The sequence below is a fragment of the Mesoplodon mirus genome (assembly GCF_964341445.2).
Source record: "Mesoplodon mirus genome assembly, chromosome: 19".
Lineage (NCBI taxonomy): Eukaryota > Metazoa > Chordata > Mammalia > Artiodactyla > Ziphiidae > Mesoplodon > Mesoplodon mirus.
Window position 1 is genome coordinate 62151982 of NC_138995.1, and position 20691 is coordinate 62172672.

At 52.8% G+C, this 20691-nt stretch overlaps 2 protein-coding genes across 4 annotated transcripts; both read right to left on the minus strand.

Moving 5' to 3' along the window:
* Window positions 1–1065: 1065 nt before the first annotated feature.
* SYT5 (synaptotagmin 5) lies at window positions 1066–7686 on the minus strand. Of its 3 annotated transcripts, XM_082607272.1 has the most exons (9): window positions 7520–7686; window positions 6317–6419; window positions 5578–5750; window positions 3842–3961; window positions 3559–3726; window positions 3068–3235; window positions 2654–2771; window positions 2239–2372; window positions 1066–1642 (listed from the first exon to the last, which is right to left on the minus strand). In XM_082607272.1, the coding sequence occupies exons 2-9, from the start codon at window positions 6393–6395 to the stop codon at window positions 1442–1444; spliced, it is 1161 nt and encodes a 386-aa protein (XP_082463398.1). In that variant the 5' UTR covers window positions 6396–6419; window positions 7520–7686; the 3' UTR covers window positions 1066–1441. The 3 variants fall into 3 exon arrangements, with proteins under 3 accessions (XP_082463398.1, XP_082463399.1, XP_082463397.1); XM_082607273.1 differs by lacking the exon at window positions 7520–7686 and having other exon boundaries at window positions 2654–2768; window positions 6317–6470; XM_082607271.1 differs by lacking the exon at window positions 7520–7686 and having other exon boundaries at window positions 6317–6470.
* PTPRH (protein tyrosine phosphatase receptor type H) lies at window positions 6580–19879 on the minus strand (the record flags this gene model as incomplete). Its single annotated transcript, XM_082606707.1, is given in 22 exon segments — window positions 6580–6588; window positions 6763–6833; window positions 7542–7632; window positions 8826–8930; window positions 9038–9067; window positions 9071–9173; window positions 10235–10247; window positions 10250–10394; window positions 10600–10617; window positions 10621–10722; window positions 11089–11142; window positions 11146–11223; window positions 11321–11397; window positions 11663–11753; window positions 12404–12464; window positions 12466–12492; window positions 17523–17570; window positions 17687–17765; window positions 19290–19427; window positions 19430–19483; window positions 19486–19542; window positions 19813–19879. Coding segments are annotated over 22 exon segments (1518 nt in total).
* Window positions 19880–20691: the final 812 nt, after the last annotated feature.

Sequence of the window (20691 nt, forward strand, 5' to 3'; positions counted from 1 at the left end):
TTCCTCATTTGTCAACTGGGCATAATAATCGTGTCTATTTCATGAGGTTGCTGTGAGATTATCAAAAGTAGTGGCAGTAATGGTAATAATAGTAATAATATATGCATAGTACTGTCTTTATAAAGATGCCCCACACTCACTCACACAAGAAAAACTACTGCATTCCTTTGGAGAAATTTTTAAAATTTCATGGAGCTCACAACCTAGGTAACTGATCAGATTTCCCTTTTCCCATTGGCTACCAGGAAGCTCAGCGGTAAGTTCTGCCCCTTTCCTTAGCACATGGCAGTACTTGTTGGCTCATTTTCCACTTTACCTGATGCTCAGAGAGCTCTCTTGCCAAATGTCATGGGCCTTTGTCCGTCACCTGAAATCCTGTCTGGCATGAGATGGGGAAGAAGCCAATAAAATGATCAACTTTCCTAGACACAGACTGAGAGAAAGAATTTTTGAAAAAAGAAAGGTGTAGCTGGAACTACTGTGTCTCCCTGAGGAAATCTTGCCCTTTCTCTCATTCTCTGGGGATTTCATTCCTAGACGTTGCATACCTACTTTGTTTCCTTGATGACAGTAAGTTGCTTGGAAGTCTGGATTTGCATCTATTTGGGGGTCCCCAGCATCCAACAGAAGCTGGCACACAGAGGGCCTCAGGGAATACAGAAAGGATGGATGATGCAAGGAAGAAAGAAAGGGAGGGAGGGAAATACGGGTATGAAAATCTATGTAAATCATGGGTGAGGGAGCAGATAAATTCATGAATAACTAAGTGAATTCTCATTGACTCCTCACAGCAAATGTACAGTAGGTATTAGTATTATCATGATTTTTTTCAGATGAGGAAGCTGAAGCTTGGAGGGGTGAGTGAATGAATAAGTGATGGAGTGAATGGGAGAGTGAGTGGGTGAAAGGATGGATAGATGAGTGGGTGGGTGAGTTTCCATGTGTGTTTCCAGGATAGGCAGCCCTATCCCTGCCCTTGTGTGGTCCCACCCCTGGAGAGTCCCTCCTGGGTTCCCAGTCCTCACCCCTATCCACCCCCATCAAGGAGCACTGGTCCAGGCCAGCAAAGTTGCTGAGTATTTATTTGGTCCCAGGAGCGGTGCAGGAATCAGACCAGGGACAGGAGTGGGTGATACTGTGCAGGAAAAGGGATACTGGGAGCCAAGGGGATAGTAGGCTGGGATCACTGATTGTCAAAGCGGAGGGCGGGACCCTGGGACGGCAGGAGCCCAGACTGCTCCCCTCCTCCAGGGGTCCCTGGGGCTTTTGGGCATGTGCCATATTGGGGGAGTTGGCAGGTTATCATGATTGGCATAACGGGGGTGGGGAGAAGGCAGGAATGGGTAGAGTTGGGGGGGTGTTAGCGTTCAAAGAAGGCTTAAAGGTGGGCATGGACGTGGCTTTGGCCAGGAGTCTGGGGTCAGGGGCTTGAGGGTGGGGATCAGGGTGCTGGCGGTGGCCTCACTCGGTCAGGGGGCCGCAGCGAGTGCCACTGGGCGATGGGCCGCCGGGGGTTGGCCAGCATGTCTGCCCAGTGCCGCAGGCCAGCGCCCCCGGCCGCTGCCCCTACGGCCACCCTCCCGATGGCCTCGTTCTTGCCCAGCTTGTCATAGTCCAGCACAGTCAGCTCCACCTGAACCTTCTGAGGTGGGCAGGGGAGGAAGAGACAGAGAGTGGGGTAAGGAGGTAAAGCAAGGGTCTCAGGTTTCATTGCTAAGGAGACCCTCTCCCTCGCAACCCTCATTCTGAGAGGCCTTCCTAGGCCCCTGGGCTAAGGCTTCATCTAGAGCTCGGAAAGGGGGAGGGGGGCGGATCGCCCTGCGGTTGGTTACAGGGATGCTCTGGAGTCTTCCTGTGATCAGATTTCAAAGGAGATAAACTCTCAGGACCCCGTTGCTCAGGGGTTGTTAGGAGGCCCCTTAGGGTCAGCCTCCTAAGGGGGGCAAATCTTCAAGACTTTGAAATGGGTGGTGGGGCCAGGCCTTAGGGTTGTGGGGAAGTCTCTTTTTCTCAGTAACCAGAGCTCCTGAGGGCAACGGGCACCCTGGTCTTGCTTGGGGGAGGGGCTTCCTGGTCCTCATGGGAGAAACTGAGATTGAGGACACAATCAGACCCCCAAGACCTGGCTTCTAAGGGTTGCTAAGGAGTCTCCCTTCCCTTAGCAACGGGGGTTTCTAAGGGCCTGGGACTCCGGGTAAGGGCTGCTCTGGCAGGGGCTATGGGCAGGTCTGAGCTCACCTGGACCTGGTCACAGGGCACCTCGAAGCTGAAGGCCTCGTTGTAATAGGGGTTCAGAGTATTCTTCTTGATGGTCGTTTTCTTCTTCCGCACCTTTTTGCCGCCCTGCAGCAGGTGGACCTTGACATACGGATCTGGGGAGAGGGAGGAGGAATCTTATAACCCCACCACTCTGGTGAGTCCAAAGGGATCAGATTGAGGGGAATGCATGAGACTCTTCTTTGGAACAACATAGAGACAGCCCATGGACCCCTCAGGTCTCCCTTTCTCTGTGCCCAAATAGAATCTAAATCCTCCATGACAGCCTGGATCTCCCTCTCCCCTATGAGACCCTCGGGGCCCAGACATTGCTAGAACCTTAGCCAGAGAACCGCCCCCACCCATCACCACCACCATTTGCTTGCTTCCCACACACCTGACAGCCCTGCTACATCCATCTTCTTCAGGTTTTTAGCCTCCAGGACGATGACGGTGAGCTTCCCGGCCGTGGGGACATAGCGGAGGGAGAAGCAGATGTCACCTAGTCTCTCCTGCTAAAAGATGGAGAAGGAGCCATCACCGGAACCGGGGCTCCGCATCCAACCCCTCTGCGATTTTTCTTCCCTCCCCCTCGTGTTGAAATGGTATGGTCCAGAGTTAAGACCCGGATGGTACAATCCGAGGGGGACTGACGAGGGGAGGCGTTTATCCACCAGGATGGACCTGGGAGCTACTCTTCTGCAGTAGGTGTAAGTGCTGGAGCCCGGAGGATCCCGGAGGCCTGTGATCTGATTGGCCCGGGTTTGAGGTGGGCGTGGCCAGATGTGGGGGCGTGGCCACGCGTGCTCACCTCCTCCCGAGGAGCCGCCTGCAGCTCCCGCCAGGCCAGCACTGGCCGCCCCAAGTCCACGGAGCTCATGGGGACCCGCACCTCCCCAATGGCGTCGTTGCGGGAGAAGCGGTCGAAGTCGTATACTGCCATGACCAGTACCCTGCCCCCCAGCTCCACGTAGGGGACCTGGGGGAAGGGGGACGCAAAGAAAGCACACGGTGAGAGTAGGAAGTGGGACACAGCACATCCAGGTGGAAGGCGATGAGTGGGGGCAGCGAGGGTCCCAAGGAACAGTTGGGGGGTGTCCATGGACCCCAAATGGGACAGCCCAAGGACCAACGAAGCAGTCCAGGGGCCAGTAGTGCCCCCCTAAGGGACAACGCAGGGTCCTGTGGAATAGTCCCCAGAGCTGGTAGCTGCCACCAGTAAAAGCTGAAGATATCGGTCCCAAGTGTTTCAGAGACTGGGGACAGGCTGCCGGGCATAAAGCACTGAGGCCACGAGCTCACCTTGAAGGCAAAGTTCTCCCCAAAGTGTGGGTTCAGCGTCTGCCGATGCACCCTGGTCTCGTGCCGCCTCCGTTTGTCTGGCAGCAGGTAAACCCGCACGTAGGGGTCAGAGGAGCCACCTAGGTCCAAGGCTGCCAATCCCTCAGCTTGCACGATGCCCACCAGCAGCTGTACAGTGATAAGGGGACCCTAGTCTTAGCTTCCCTTCCAGAGCCTCCTCCAAGAAGGGGCTAGAACCCCTGGGACCCTCCCCTCCAAAGCATCTCCCCTCCTCCACACCCACCTGGCCACTCTGGAAATCATAATCCAGTGAGTACTGTAGTCGTCCTAGTTCATGCTTCTCTGCCACCTGTTGCCCTGGCCCAGATGGTGTTGGCTCCAGCTCCTCCACTTCTGGCTGCACCTTAGGGAGCCAGGGGCAAGGGCAGGTGAACTCTTCCCCTGATAGTGATATCCACCCAGGCGCAGCTATACCTGAACACTTGCAAGCTAAGCAGAGTCGGTGTTTGATTAGTGATGTCTGCCACAGGTGGGACTAGCCATGGCAACACAGTGTGGTACGTTTGTCAGTGTTTTATTAGTGATGACTGCTACCGGTGGGGCATAGACGTGGTGACACGTGTGCAGTGTGTTTGTCATGCCTATACTAGAAAAACAGTGTCTCACTGCCTACAGGATGGATGCAGATTTTAGTTCACACATTAATGGATGTATTGGGGTGATTGTCCAAATTGCCACACTGATTAGTGATCTTGGACAGAAAATATGGAGGAAAAATGGCATATTTAGTGTGTATTTGCCATTCTAAACTAGAACAACAAAGTCAGAAAACTTCTTAACCTAAGCCACCGATTTTCAAAATACAATGTGAATCAGAATTGCCCTGAGTAATGTGGTAAAATGCCTTCACTTCAGAGATTCTGATTCAGTAGGTCTGGCACAAGATCCAGAATTTGCATTTCAACAAGTACCTGAACTGATTCTGATGCTGATGGTCTTTGGAGTCACTGGCTTAGGGGAGAGGGATGGAGACTGGATACCAGGGCCCTAAAGGACACCCCTTAAGGGTAATAATTATAACAGCTATTTGTTGAAAAGGGAGGTAAGGAAATACTAGTTATGGTCCACAAACTTGAGGCTCAGAGACAGAGAGTGAATTTCCCAAGGTCACGGAGCGGGTTGCTCTGGGTTGGAAACCTAGGACTCTGGCTCCCAGGAGAGCCTAATTCCACTCTGCATTCAGAGGCACAGTGCTCAGATACTTGCACCTGTAGCTTTCCACACCAACGACGTCTTCCAACTCGCGTTTGCTTCAACCTCTCAAGGCTGCCATACAGCCTCCTCCCTTGTCTCCTTGCCCCAGACCAGTCCTCCACAAGGGTTCCAGGGGATTCATCCTAAAGCCCATGTGAACTTGTGCCTCTCCCACTCAAAACTTCTGTGGCTCCCAATCACCTTCATTATATGGGTACTGCTGAGCTCTCCAGAAACCTCACCCTAGAGCACAGGATATCTGTATGCTATACCCCAGCTATTGTGAAGAATGACTCTTTGTTCTCCAAATATCCCTCAGAATCAGGATTCCAGGCCTCAACACACGCTCCTCCTTTGAGGTCGAATGTCCTTCTCTCTGCTCTCAGTTAATTCTGAACTCCTTTGGGTCTCAACACAGAAGTCACCTCCTCCAGGAAGCCTTCTCAGACCCCCTAGGCTGTCAGGTGGTTTCTCTGTGCTCCCATATGCCCTGTACTGCCTCTAATGTGGCACATACCACCCTGTATTTTGAATGTCTATGTGAGCATCTGACTTCCCCATCAGACTGGAGGTTCTTGTGAATGTCTGGCCTATCTCCAGGTCCCCAGGTCCAGTTTAGGGCTAGACACACAGGGGAGATGAGCAAATACAGTGGGTGTAGGAGGGATGGAGCAGGGACTGAGGCTGCTGGGCCATTGAGAGGAGTAAGGGTGAAGGAAGGAGCAGGGCTGAGGAGCAGGGCTGAGGGGCTGGGCCAGGCCACACCTTGTCTATGTAACTCCGGCCCAGCTCCTTCACTTCCTGAAGGTGGACCTGGGCTTGAGCCTGGCTCTTCTTGCCCATCCGCCTCCGACAACGCTTCCGGTAGAGACAGAAACAGCAGCTGAAGACGAGGAGGCCTGAGACCAGCACGATGGTGGCCAGAGCCCAGGGGGGCACTGCAGAGGACATGAAAACAGCAAACATTGAGGCCCTGAGAGACAAGCAGCCTGATTCATTCTGTATGACACGTGTCAGCTGAAATCCTGGCCTTGTTTTTCCTCCAGCCATTTCCATTCCATTTTATTCCCATGTTTTCCTTCCAACTGGTCTCACATATAAAACTATTTGAAGACCTAAGGCAGGCTGACACCATCTAGATTTTCTTGCCTATTAGGATTAGTTCCACCTCCTCTTCTACCCCCATTCTAATCTTTCTGCTCAACTGCTGTGTTTTAGAAGGCTTAACCCTTCCCTGGGCCTCAGTCTTCCTCTTTAAAAGAAGGGAGAGGTGGACCTTCCAATTCACCAATCCACGGTTCCATTCCATTCCACACCCCTTGATTTGGTTCCTGATTTTCTTGCAAACCTGTTCCTTTTTCATTTCATTTAGATTCCAATCCAGGATGCCAACTATAATCTCACCCGTATTTTTCAGCCCGCCAGCCTGAATACACCCGTTCGAACCCCGCCCTTGGGAATCCTAGCCTGGCTTTCCCTCCGCTCCACCCCGGGTTTCGCTCACCAGGGCCGTGGCTGATGCGACTCGAGTCAGGAGGCGTGTCGGTCGCTGGAGGCCCCGGTGTTGGGGGCTCCGGGAACATGGCGGCGGGGTCTTACTGTTCTTTCTGCGGAGGCACCCAAACGCTCTAGTCCCCCCACACCCACCCCGTGCATCCGTTGAGCCATCCGAACAACAAAGAACTCCAACTCCCATCGGCACCCTGGGCCGTACGGTCCCGTATGGGAACCTGCCAATCGCCGCGAGGCATGCTGGGGGTTGTTGTTTCAGCCTTCCTGCGACGGAGAGCGAGGGCTGGGGGTGGATTCCAGGACCAAGTCTCATCCCAAGGGACACCCCCTCCCTCCAAGGCCTCCAGGAATCCAATCCCGCTGACTTCTGTCCCTTCCTTGCCCTTCCCCGGGGCCTGAACCGGAAGTGGGCGAGGGCAGGCGTGGGAACCAGCTCACCGGGTTGCCCAGAGCAACGGCTGGCTCCGTGAGGGCGGGGTGAAGGTAGCGCTGGTTGCCCCGGCAACGGCCTGTTGCCAGGACAACGGGCGGGACTGACGCACAGAAGCCGAGTCCCAGAAGCGCAAGCTGGTTCGGTTCCCCGTCCCACCTGGGACCTCAGACCCGGATACCCGTGACAAGCAAAAGTGGGGAGGACGCGGCCTTTCCCGTCTGCCTGTCCACGCGCCCACAGCTGGCTCCTCCCTCCACATCTGGCCCTGGGAGTGAAGACTCAGGCTGCCCTCCCTCTCCCACTCTTGCGGGGAATGTGGGGGGCGGGCGGCTGCCCTGCTGCCTTGGCTGGGCCCCCACATCCTTTTCAGCCTGTTTGTCTCTTCCGCGCACCCTGAGCTCTGTCTTCACACCTGTCCTCGTGACCGCCTCGGCCTCCATTCCTCTCTCGATCCCACATCGAGGTCCGTCTCCCCGTCGGCTTCTCGCCGCTCCTCAGCCTGGGTTGTCTGGCCTCTGCCTGTTGTCTGACCTCAGTCTACCGGGGTCTCGCACCCTCTTCCACTGCCTGCTCCTCCCTTCCCTCTGGCTCTTTGTCTCCACACCTGTCTCTAAATCCCATTCTCCCCGTTTCAGGCTCCAGCCCTCCCACTCCATCTGCTGGTCTCTCCCAGTGTCCCCGCCACCACACACACACACACACCATCTCTCTATGGATGGGAATGAGGATGGGGCTTAGGGAGGGGGTTCCAGCGGCTCCTACCTGCTCGGTGGCTAGACAGGACCCTCCCGAGAGACACCGAGGCGCCGGCCCCGCCCGGACCCCGCCCCCGCACGCGTGTGGCTGGCGCTGTCCTGGGTGCTGATCGCGGAGCGCTGTGGGGCGGGGGCTCGGCCGAACGGAGCCGGCCCGGGGTGCGTATGTGCCCGTGTGCGTGTGTGTGAGCGTGTATATGTGTGTGAGAGAAAGCCTGTGTGTGTGTGTGTGTGTGTGTGTGCGCGCGTGCGTGTTTGGAAGGTGGAGAACCCCGCCCCGGCCCTCATCCCGCCCCAGCCTGGAACCACCAGGGCGCCCACGGATATTTATCCTGGTCCCAAGGATTTTCTGCCTTCTAGTCCAGCCACCTGGCATACAGACCCCTTCTCCCCACCCCAGCCCCCGGGACTGTCCATAGAACCGGGCTCCAGGATATCGGGTTCTAGGACCCAGAAGACCCTCTCCGGAGACCCAGCTATTCAGATATCCAGACAGGAGACTAAGCGTGAAATTCTCCAGCAAATCCGATACAGACTTCACTCCACCCTCTACGTTCCCCTAAGGCCGGCCCCGAAGGCAAGCCTCCATGCTCCTAGCTCCAGGGAAGCGAGTCCACACTGCCCAGACCCTAGACCTACAGCCTTCTCGGAGAGACTCAACTGTCCAAACCTACATTTTTCAGGTGCAAATTGTGAGTCCCTCTAGTTTCCTCCCTAGGACGTTGGCCTCAGTAGCTAAACATCAGGAACCCACCCCAATATTATTTCCAGACCCAGACATCCAATGGGGCAAGTGTCTCTGGGGAGAATAGTGATTTAATAAATTATGGGATAAAAGAAAAAATATGTACAGGCAGTGGGGTGCAGGGAAACCTCAGATCCTCGAAGATTGATGATTTAGTTTCTGGAGTAAACTATGGGCAAGATCCTGCCTGGCCTGCCCTTGCTCCTTGGGTGGCCAGAATTCTGGACCCTCATTACTTCCTTTCTTCCTCAGAATTCAGCTTGTTTCCCTGAGACCCTGCAGCCTTTTCCTCCCTCAAAAAACAACAAGGAAATCCTAGATCTCATCCCTCTCCTTCTTCAAGGAACTGGAAATCCAGGATCTGGGCTCCCGCCTGACCCCTCTCCCCCTCCAGAAAGCAGGATTTAGGCTGCCAGCCCCCTCTTCCTGCAGGGCCCAGGAGTGTGGGACCCCAGCCCTCTGTTGTCCCAGGGGTTCAGGTATCTGGGCTGAAGTAGGCATGCAGAATTTGAGTCTAGATGGGCTGGGGTCTCAGCCCTCCCGCAACTTAGGCCTCTGTAGGAGCTACATTCTTGAAAAACAGGTTCTCATAGGTGGGCCCCTTCTCAGCGGGCACTGGGGATGATTGTTGCAGCAACCTAAGGACGCACAGGTGCAGGAACACATACTGGGCCTGGGGACAGAGCACGGGCAGGTGAGGGTGCGCTACTGAGCCTCGGCCTGCTTTCCTCTGGGGCCCCACCCCACCCCACCCACCCTGTGCCCGAGGATCCCCATCACCTCAGTCTGCACCATATGTGGCCGGCTTTCTCACATCTCCATCATGTAGCTGAAGGGCCCCATGAGACCCTCACACTCCAGCTGCCGCAGCAGGACATCCAGGGCAATGAGGGTGCCCATGCAGCCCACGCCAGCGCTAGACAAGGACAAGAAGGGTCAGACCACGGGAGGGGGTGTCTCAGCTGGCTGGAGGGATCTGTGTTTGGAGCACCCAGGGGTCAGGGTATTCAGTGAGACTATTTTGGAGGCTACAGTGTTAAGTGGGGGTTACTTAATTAAGTAGGAAGTAATAACAAATGACTATGCTCTGTGTTCTGTCTATCTGCTAGGCCCTGTTCCAGGTGCCTTATGTGCTTTTTTCACTCCTCGCACTCCTAAGAGGTAGGAACCATTAGTTGAGCATGCCCATTTTACATATGGGGCAATGGAGGCTAAGTGAGGTGAAGTCGACTGTCCCAGGCCACTCAGCTAGTGCCAGAGGTAGGGTTCACACACGGGAAGATGAGCTCCCAAGCTTGTCATTTAAAAAAAATTTTTAAACATGAAAATGACCTTTTTTTTTTTTTTTTGCTGTACGCGGGCCTCTCACTGTTGTGGCCTCTCCCGTTGCAGAGCACAGGCTCCGGACGCACAGGCCCAGCGGCCATGGCTCACGGGCCCAGCCGCTCCGCGGCATATGGGATCCTCCCAGACCGGGGCACGAACCCGTATCCCCTGCATCGGCAGGCGGACTCTCAACCACTGCGCCACCAGGGAGGCCCGAAAATGACCATTTTATTTCATTTTTCATTAAAAAAAATTTTTTTTGGGCCGCGCTGTGAAGCTTGTGGGATCTGGACCCTCGACAGTGAAAGTGCTGTGTCCTAGCCACTGGACCACCAGGGAATTCCCCCAAGGAGCTGTTTTAAATGGTTCTTAAAACCTTTGGCTGCCTCTCCCTCCTGCTCTTCACCCCTCCTCCCTCCTTCTCCCCATGCATGCCTCCTCCTTTACCTCTTTTTCTTTCTTTCCCATCTCTTCACCTTTATCATCATTCTCGACCTGCATCACCGCCCCTTCACCTTCTGCCTCCATCTTCTCCGTCTCCTCCCCATCTCCTCCACCTCCTCTAGAAGTTCCTAAGGACCCAGAGAACCCTGGTTTCTGAGCCCCAGGGGGCGGTTTCCTCACAGGCAGAGGGCTCCGGCTGGTCCTCACCTGCAGTGCACACTGGGGGGCCTCCCCCCACGGTCTGGTCCAGCCACCGCCGGAGCATCTTCCAGAAGGCCAGCAAGGGGTCTGGGGGGTGGGGGGTGCCGTGGTCTGGCCAGGTCACGTAGGGGAACTGACACACAGATAAAGTCTTCTGCTCTCGCATCTAGAGGGAGGGGAGTTGCGGGGAGCTCAGGACCCGGGGGCTGGTTTCTGACCGGTGGGGACATCCCTGGGGCACATTGTGGTCCCTTGCGGGAGTGGCAGAAGCTTAGAATTCATGGGGAGCTCTGGGGAGGGGACTGCCTGGAATATCACAGGGGAGGAACTGAGGGTCAAGGTGGGGCTGACGGGGTGGGCTGGGGGCTTACATGCCGGAGCTTCAGGTTTCATACTGTCCAGTTCTCCATCACCTCCTCACCCACCAGGGTCACTTGTAGGTGCCCATGGGTGCAGGGCTGGGCGTCTAGACGCCAGTAGTGCTCACACTTCACCTGGGGGAAGACTGGGGTAGGTTAGAGCACAGAAGGCCCCAGAGCACCTTCCCTGGTGCCCCTCCGCAGGGTGGCTCTTGTATTCAGTGCCGGGGAATGCCCCCTGCTCTGGTGACAAGGCAGGACCCACGGGCAGCCAGGTGTAGATTCATCCCAGCCAGGAGGACTCTTCTTTCCCAAGGTCCTTGAAATCAGCTTCACCCCGTAAGTGGACAAATGGGTGGACTGGGGGAGACAGGAAGGTTGGGGCCGTGGTGGAGGGAATCAGTGAGGTCTAGGTCAAGGTCTACCCTGGGATCAGTGTCTGGGGCAGGGTCACGGGCTGGAGCTCAGGGATCAGCACCCAGGACCCAGGTGTCCTCTCACCTGGGCAGACTCCACGCAGTTGGTCAGCATGAGAAGTGTGGGGCTCCGCTGCCCCTACACCAGGTGCCAGAAGTTGCCCACAGTGTGGGGAAGGGGGCCATGGGCTGCAATGAACTCCCGGAGGCTCAAGAGACCCTGGTTGAGGAAAACAAGTGGGTCACATCCCGCCTCATCTGGCCCTCGTCTTCCGAGGCTCATTCAGCATCCTCCAGGCTCCCAACCGCAGACTTACAGGGATGCAGCTGGCGTTGATGTACTCGGAGCCCAGCTCCCCAGGGAGGGGCGTCAGGGGCACACGGGACCAGTCATCTAGGGGAAGAGGCCGGTATTAGCGATGCAGGGGGCAAGGTGGGAGACCCGGGGATAGAGGTCACACCGACACATCACGCTGCACACAGACAAGGGGAGCTGGGAGAGGGGCTGAGGGACCTCGGGCGAGAGGAGCCGGCCTGGGGTTTCTCAGCTCACGGGGGCAAGGGCTTTGTCCCTCACGGGGAATAAGGGGCAGGGGTCAGGTCTGGGGTGTTGACAAAGTCACGGCTGAGAACAAAGTCAGCAGAGGCTCATGACTCACAGGGCAGCATGTCTCTGTAACGGTTTTTGGCGCTGTTCTCCAGAGCTGAGGCCACCGTCTGAGACTGGCTGTGGTCCTCCAGGGCCGGTTGCTGGGGGCAAAGTGAGGGGAGGTTGCACAGATGCTGGATTTTCTCTGCCCTCCCCCAGGGATACCCGCGTTGCTCCCTCTGCCTTCCTAAGTGCCACCCCACTCACCCCTTACACCCTGGAATTCTGTAGCACCTACAGAAATAGGATGAGTAGGACATCCCTGGTGGCGCAGTTGTTAAGAATCTGCCTGCCAATGCAGGGGACACGGATTCGAGCCCTGGTTTGGGAAGATCCCACGTGCCGTGGAGCAACTAAGCCCACGAGCCATAACTAGAAAAAGCCTGCGCACAGCAACGAAGACCGAACGCAGCCAAAAATAAATAAATTTATTTTTAATAAAAAGAAAGAAATAGGACGAGTGTGTGCACCATCCCCAGGGGCATTTGGGAGGACGGGCAGGAGGATGGGGACTGGAGAGGTAGGTGAGAGAGGAGGGGTCAGGGGAAAACCAAGGTGTTGCTTTAGGATTAACCCATCCAACCAACACTACAGTAAGGGTTCATTGAGTCAAAAAGGTGGATAATCATGGCTGAGAATTTCTGTATGAGCCAACCAAGTATGTATCCCTGCTTCTGTTCAAGCCCAAAGGGGTGGGAAGGTCTCAGTGGGCACGTGGGGCTCGGCCCGGCCCCCTCTGCTCTCACCCCACCTGGTACTCCTCAGCAAAGCCACAGCCGCTGTCCTCCTCGTGTTTCCTGACGTGGTCAGCAGTCTTCAGCCAGGATGTCCCCTGGGAAGCTGTGGGGGAAGAGGGGCACATAACCTCCTTTAACCTTGTGCGCTTGGGATAAAAGAAAAGGAGTTTGTGTTTTGTTTTCTTTTCTTAACTCCCCAGGACTTATTTATCTTATAACTGGAAGTTTGTACCTTTGATCACCTTCACCCATTTCACCCTCTGCCTCTGGTAACTACCAGTCTGTTCTGTGTATCTACGAGTTCAAGGTTTTTTAAATTTTTAAATTTTGGCCACGCCGCACAGTTTGTGGGATCTTAGTTCCCCGACCAGGGATCGAATCCGGGCCCTGGCAGTGAAAGCACTGAATCCTAACCACTGGACCCCCAGGGAATTCCCTCAAGTTTTTTTTTAGAGTCCACACACAGGAAGTCCCCTGCATACGAACCTTCAAGTTGTGAACTTTCAAAGACGAGAATGTGCGTTCACATGTCCAATCACATAAGGCGAGTGAAATTGCAGCTTGCCCTCTGTCTCCTACGGCTGAGGATCCTTCAGCTCTGCCATCTCCCACCTCCTCTCTCTCCTCCAGTCAGTAACTCTTCTTTCCTGTTCACTCAATGTCAGCCCCTGGATGCCAGCTGTTATACTGTACTACTGTACTTTTCAAGGTACTGTACTGTAAGATTAAAAATGTTTTATTTTTTATGTTTGCTTGTTTTTATGTATTATTTGTGTGAAAAGTATCATAAACCTATTACAGTACAGTACTATATTGCCAATTGTGTTAGCTGGGTACCTAGGCTAACTTTGTTGGACTTATGAACACAATCTTGGAACGGAACTCATTTGTGTGTAAGGGACTTACTGTATAAGTGATATCTCATACAGTATTTGTCTTTCTCTGACTTATCTCACTTAGCATAATACCCTCAAGGTCCATCCATGTTGCCACAAATGGCATTACTTCATTCTCTTTTACAGCTGAATAATATTCTATTCTATATGTATATTACACCTTTTAAAATTTTTATTTATTTATTTATTTATTTCGGCTGCATTGAGTCTTTTGTTGCTGTGAATGGGCTTTCTCTAGTTGCAGTGAGCGGAGGCTACTCTTCATTGTGGTGCGAGGGCTTCTCATTGCAATGGCTTCTCTTGTTGCAGAGCACAGGCTCTAAGCACATGGGCTTCAGTAGTTGTGGTGCATGGGCTTAGCTGCTCCATGGCATGTGGGATCTTCCTGGACCAGGGCTCGAACCTGTGTCCCCTGCATTGGCAGGTGGATTCTTAACCACTGTGCCACCAGGGAAGCCCTATATTACACCTTCTTTATTCATTCGTCCATTGATAAGACACTTAGGTTGTTTCCATATCTTGGCTATTGTGGGGTAATGCTGCTATGAACATGGGAGTGCAGATACCTTTTCAAGTTAGTGATTTTGTTTCTGATTCATCAATTCCATTTGTAGGTACATATCCAAAAGAATTGAAAGCAAGGTCTCAGATATTTGTACACCCATGTTCATAGCAGCATTATTCACAGTAGCTAAAAAGTGGAAGCAAACCAAGTGTCCATTGATAGATGAATGGATAAAGATTTGGTCTAACCATACAATGGAATATTCTTCTTCCTAAGGAAGGAAAGAAATTCTGACACATACAACAACATGGATGAACCTGGAAGGCATTATGCTGAGTGAAATGAGCCAGCCACTAGAGGACAAATAAAAGGACAAATACGATTCCACCTATGTGAGGCACCTAGTCATCAAATTCATACAACCAGAAAGTAGAAGGGTGGTTTCCAGGGGCTGGGAGATGGGGGAAATGGGGAGTTAGTGTTTGATGTGTACAGAGTTTCAGTTTTGCAAGATGAAAAGAGTTCTACGGGGAATCCCCTGGCGGTCCAGTGGTTAGGACTCCGCGATTTCACTGCCGAGGGTGCGGGTTCAATCTCTGGTCAGGGAACTAAGATCCTACAAGCCATGTGGCGTGACCAAAATATATAAATAAATAAAGTTAAAAGAAAAAGAGCTCTATGGATGGATGGTGGTGATGTTTGCACAACAACGTGAATGGACTTAACGCCACTGAACTGCACACTTAAAAATGCTTGAGGTGGTAAATTTGTTATTTGGAGGTTATTTGTTTCTTTTTTTACCATAATCAAAATTTGTTTTGACTCAAAAAAAAAGGAAAAGGTGTTTCTTCTCCCACTTAGGACCACTGCCCTCCTCTGGGCCCCCGTTCCCTGTGGCCCTCTGTAGCCATGGTTCTTCCCTCTCTGCTGTATCTCTCCCCTCTCCTCTTTCCCTTTTGTGTGTAAACATGCTAATCTTGCTTTTTTTTTTTTTTTTTCTTTTTGCGGTATGCGGGCCTCTCACTGTTGTGGCCTCTCCCGTTGCGGAGCACAGGCTCCGGATGCGCAGGCTCAGCGGCCATGGCTCACGGGCCCAGCCGCTCCGCAGCACATGGGATCCTCCCAGACCGGGACACGAACCCGCATCCCCTGCATCGGCAGGCGGACTCCCAACCACTGCGCCACCAGGGAGGCCCTAATCTTGCTTTTGTATTAAAAAAAGAATCCTTTGACCTCCTGTGGCTCCAGCTCCAGCTCTTTGTCTCTCTTCCCCTTGTAGTACAGTGTTATATATATAGTCTTGACTCAGTTTTGAGACCCTGGTTGGAGGTTTCTCAGTTTACCTTTTTCTTTTTTTCGTGATTGGTTTTGTTTATGGCTTTGTTTTGTTTTTTTACATTTTTGTTTATTTATTTGGCCACGCTGAGTGGCTTGTGGGAGATCCCCGACCAGGGATTGAACCCTGGCCTAGCAGTGAAAGCCTGGAATCTTAACCACTGGACCACCAGGGATTTCCCCAGTTCTCCTTCTTGAGAAGCTGATTAAATCCACACCCTCACCAACTCTCCTTTTGGGATCCATCTGCTGGAATCCCCGCCAGGAACAGGGTACAGGCCCTGTGCATCAGAGTCCACTGAAATGATTCAAACTAAACCCGTTTGCCTTGGATTGCCCACTTCTTCCTGCAGAAACCACAATAAAGCCTCTTCCTCAGGTGTTCCCCGACCTCCCAACTGACCCTGGTGCTTCTCTGCATGGCCTTGCTTGGTGTAATGTGTAACCCCTCTCCTGGGATCTGTGATTGTAATGAACTATCTTTCAGTCTGTCTCTGGATCCATTGGCCTTATCACACCTAAACAATAAGACCTATGAAAACACACCTTCACATTCAAACTTCTCACACTGACCAGTTTTCTCTGCTTCCCTTTTTTCAAAGTCCCCTATCTTATTTGCCTCGTTATCACCAAGTCCAAAGGCCACCTCTCAGTTCATCCTTCACATGAGTGCTCAGCAGCATTTAGCACCTTTGACCGTGTCTTCCTTTCTTCCGGATCCACCCTCTTCCTGAACACCCTCTCCTGGTTTGCACCATCACCACCTCTCTGGCTGCTGCTTCTCCATCTCTTTGGTGGGCCCCTGGTCCTCTGCCCATCCTAAAAGGTGGGCATCCCCGGGAGCCCATCCTCAAGCCCCCCTTTCTCACTGGACACACACTTCTTATGGGGTTTGTCCACTTCCTTAGCTTCGCTTTCCATCCATTCATCTGTGATTTCTGAATCTCCGTTGCCAGTCCCTACTTCTCCCCCTCCCGAGCTTCAGAGCTGTTTTCCCACCTGCCTCCTGAAATCTCTACCTGTGTGTCCTCGAGGGTCATCGCTGGGACATCCAAACATGCACGTTGAGGTTGAGGAGGGCAAGATGCTCAGCATACAGGTGGGGCCAGACTTGGAATCCAATGGGTGCAGTGATTTGTTGCACATGCCATATAATGGACACAGGGTAAGGAGGGGAGAGGTCACAGGGTGAGTGGGGCGGGACGCTGGCCAGGACAGATTCTATGGCAAAGGAGAAACTGGACATCATCGTATTTACTCGCCCTCAAGCCTCTGCCTCTGATGGCCACGCCCTCAGTTTATGCCTCTTTCTTTTACACCCAGGCTGCCTCAACTGGTTTCGCAACATCCCTTAACTCCCTGGTCTATCTCTCCTCTATTGATCCCTGGGGATCATTCTGACATAGAGATTTGATGATGATTGACCCAACCTAAAGGGGATTCAGAGTGATGAAGACATCTGCACAAACGTTTTTCTGAACCACGAAACTCTGTATCCAACAGCCCATTCAGTATTTTCACTCACACGTCTGACAAGCATCCCAAAATCAGTGTGTCCGCCACTGAGCTCCTGATACTTTCCCCCAAACCTGCACCCCGCATAGTCATTCCGTCTCAAGTAATGTCCATTCCAGCCTCCCTGGGGCTCAGGCTGAATTCCTTGGGTTCACTCTTGAGCCCTCTCTGAATCCCACACCATACATCTGTTTGTTTTTTTTTTGCGGTACTCGGGCCTCTCACTGTTGTGGCCTCTCCCGCTACGGAGCACAGGCTCCGGACGCGCAGGCTCAGTGGCCATGGCTCACGGGCCCAGCCGCTCCGCGGCATGTGGGATCTTCCCAGACCGGGGCACGAACCCGTGTCCCCTGCATCAGCAGGTGGACTCTCAGCCACTGCGCCACCAGGGAAGCCCTTGGTTTTGTTTTTTGTTTGTTTGTTTTGGCCATGCCGCACGGCTTGCAGGATCTTAGTTCCCCAACCAGGGATTGAACCCATGCCCCTGCAGTGGAAGCGCGGAGTCCTAACAAGTGGACCGCCAGGGAATTCCCAATCATCTTGTTTATTAATGGCTGCTTGTGCTAGAATGTTAGCTCCACAAGGGCAGGAATCTTTGTTTCCTCGGCACCTAGAACAGTGCCTGACACTTAACAGGGGTTCAGTGAATGTCTTTTCGTATAAATGAATGGAAGTCCCAGAACTGAGACTGAAAGAGATTCCACAGCCACCGGCCCAGGCTGCTTAGGGAGTGGGCAGTGGTGAAGGCATTGCAATCCCTGCCGCAGTGGGGATCTGAGGCTGGTGTGCATGGGTTCCTTGGCCCTGCCCTCTGACCTATACAGTGACCAGCTGGATTTGACCTGACAGTGAATCTTTTGGATGCTCCCCAAAACCACTCACCTGAACACCAGATCCCTGGGTGCTGGTTTCTTCTCACTCTTCTTATGCCTGGGAAAAGGACATGGGGATGAAAGGCTTGGGGAATGAGGCCAGAACCATGGATCCCCATCTTTCCCCAGGCCCCCTCCCTCCTGGTGCCCGATAAGCCCTGCACCGAGTCTCACCTCCTCTTCAGGAAGAAAACCAGCAGGCCCACCAGGATGAGAAACAGAAGGGGACTGACTATGGCTCCCACGATGGCCCCTGGGGGAAGGAGGCGTGGTGGGCTGTGAGAGCCTAGGTCTGCTCTCCTGCTGTCCCATCTCCCCTACCTCTGTCCTCACCCAGACTGTGATCAGAGGGTCTAGAGGGTAGATTCGAGGGCAGAGAAGGGAAAGGAGAAAGCTTCTGGATAGAGCCCTACCTCCCACCCAACCTCTTCCCCTTAGTCCTCACTTCCCGAGGAGCCTGATCCAAAGGCATCACTTTCTCAAGTGACCTGGTTGTTAGAGAATGACTCTGCCCCAATTTGGCCTAGACTAGTCGTTCTCAGAGAGGGCGATTTTGCCCTCCAGGTGACATCGGGCAATGTCTGGGGACACTTCTGGTTGTTACAGCTGAGACGGTGGTGCCACTGGCATCTAGTGGGTGGAGGCCGGGGATGCTGCTCGACATCTCACAATGCCCAGGGCAGCCCCCCCTCCCCATAAGAAAGAGTGATCTAGTCCAGGATCCAAGGGGACCTGTCTTCTCAGAGACCCTTCTTGCTGAACCAGAGAATCCTGGACAGTGGGACCCACTGAGCCCAGTTTAGAAGAGCATCCATTTATCAGTGCACCAAACTCCAGTGTCTCCAGATCAGAGACCCGGTCTCGTAAGAGGCTTTCATTCCTAGGAAATGGCTGACAGGGCCCAGGGAGGCCCATGACCACGGTCAATGGTACATGATAAAAGATTTCCCGAGTGTGAGGTTCAAACTTCTTCAAATACCCCACTGGTGGGTGAAAAATGGTGTGGCCGTGTTGGAAAAAAATTTGGCAGTTCTTCAAAAGATTAAACACGGACTTACCATATGATCTAACAATTCCACTCCTGGGTATACACCCAAGAAAAATGAAGACATACGTCCACATGGAAATATACATACGTCCACGTGGAAATATGCACACGAATGTTCAGAACATTACTCATAATAGCCAAAAAGTAGACATGGCCCAACAGATCCATCAGACAGATGGATAAACAAAATGTGGTCTATCCACACAATGAAATCTTATTTTGGCAATAAAAAGTAATGAAGCACTGATACACACTAGAACAGTGGATGAACCTTAAAAACATTATACTGAGAGAAGCCAGTCAAAGAGGACCACATATTGTGTGATTGTATTTTTAGTAAAGCTCTAAAAGAGGCACATCTATAGAGACAGAAGTAGATTAGAGAGTGCCAATAGCTGGTTGGTGGGGGATTGGGGAAATGAGGGGGTGATGGCTTAAGGAAATGACTTTTCTTTATGAGTTAATGAAAATATTCTAAAATTGATGGTAATAATGGTTGCAAATACTGCAAATATACTAGAAGCCAGTGAGCTGTACACTTTCAATGGGTGAACTGTTGTATGTTACAGGAATTACAACTCAATAGAGCTGTTTAAAGAAAGCAGGAAATAAAACACAAACAAAAAGGACTCCATGGGTTGGTGAGACTGTCTCACAGCAGGGTGTGAAGGGGTCTGGAGAGAATGTCACTGTATCTATAGCTCTCTGTCCCTGTGGGGCTCTGCTCACCTGTGCTCTCGGTGTGGCAGGTCACGGAGGCAGACTGGGGACCATCCCAGATGGTCGTGATGGTGGCTGAGTAGGACTGAGCCAGCCTAAGTCCCGACACCCACACGCCCCTCCCACAAGAGGAGCTGTCCTGGAGTCCTGCTGCCTGCCCACCTCCAACTCAAAGGCCTCATAGCCTCCCAAGGGCAGGACTAGGTGAGGATGACTCCGTGGCCCCCCGAGGCGCTGACACAGGTGGTGACGGGGTCCGGGGCTGGGTGGAGGGGACAAGAGGAATCAGTAGGCTCCATCCAGGGGGGCTTTCCAACTCCCCAATCCTCACCAGTCAGGCCAGTTCTCTGAGAAATAGCTTATCCCTTCCTTCCCCCAAATCAAAATACCTCTTCGTCCCTCATTATCTGTTGTCCCCAAATAGACATGCCCCCCCTTAAACTACAACTCCCATGAGCACTTGGACTCTCTGTGTCACTGCAGCTCATGAAGTCATGACCCCATGGCCTGATGGCATTTGGAGTCCACTCACCTTCATTGCTCCCAGGTTTGATGTAAGTTACTACCTGGACCTTTACAGGAAACGTTTGCTGGCCCATGACATAGTTATTTTCACCAGCACTTTTAGGTTCACAGCAAAACTGAGCAGAAGGTACAGGGATTTCCCATACACCCTCTGCCCCCATCATGCATAACCTCCCCCAGTGTCAACATCCCCAAAATGTACACGTTACCATTGATGAACACAATGATAATCATCCAAAGTCCATATTCCATTCCTTTTCATGGCTGAATAATATTCCACTCTATGGATAGATGACAATTTGTTTCTCCATTCACCAGCTGATGGACATTTGGGTTTCCACCTTTTTGGCTGTTAAAAATAATGTTGCTTGAATTGTATGTTTTCAGTTGTATGTACAAAAACATTGTATGTTTTCAGTTCTGTGGGGCCTGCCCCCAGGAGGGGCCAAACTCTCTTTTTACAGACTCCGTGGCTATCCTCTTTCTAGCCCGCTCCAGCTGCCAACCCTGTCCACCCCTCCGCCACCAGCTCACAATCCCCTTCAATCTTCCCAGGAGTTTCTCACTGCTTTTGCTGCTCAGTGGACGTCAGTCTCTCTGCTCCATGCTTTCTTCTCCTTGTGTGGTTCAAGAACTGAAGCCGTGTTCCTTCACCATCTTGAAGCAATTCCCTGCCTACCTGCAGGTGTTTACCCAACACCTATGGCTTTCTGCAGACCGCAGGCTCAACCAGCACCAGGGACTCCAAGGGCAAACAGCCTCTTCCAGCCCTGGCCAAGCTTACACTGTGGTGAGAAGGCAGACTGGGAAGGTAACCGCAGAGTGACATGAAGTGGGCTGCAACGGTGAGAGCACCAAGGAAGCATCTGTCCCTTAGTGGGAGGTG

What these genes read in the sequence shown, in the direction of transcription:
- SYT5 (XM_082607272.1), bottom strand. Translation starts at nt 6,395, where the DNA reads ATGTTCCCGGAGCCCCCAACACCGGGGCCTCCAGCGACCGACACGCCT. An exon ending in TCGCATCAGCCACGGCCCTG is followed by an intron (nt 5,751 to 6,316) that starts GTGAGCGAAACC and finishes TGTCCTCTGCAG; the next exon opens with TGCCCCCCTGGGCTCTGGCC. An exon ending in ATGATTTCCAGAGTGGCCAG is followed by an intron (nt 3,727 to 3,841) that starts GTGGGTGTGGAG and finishes ATCACTGTACAG; the next exon opens with CTGCTGGTGGGCATCGTGCA.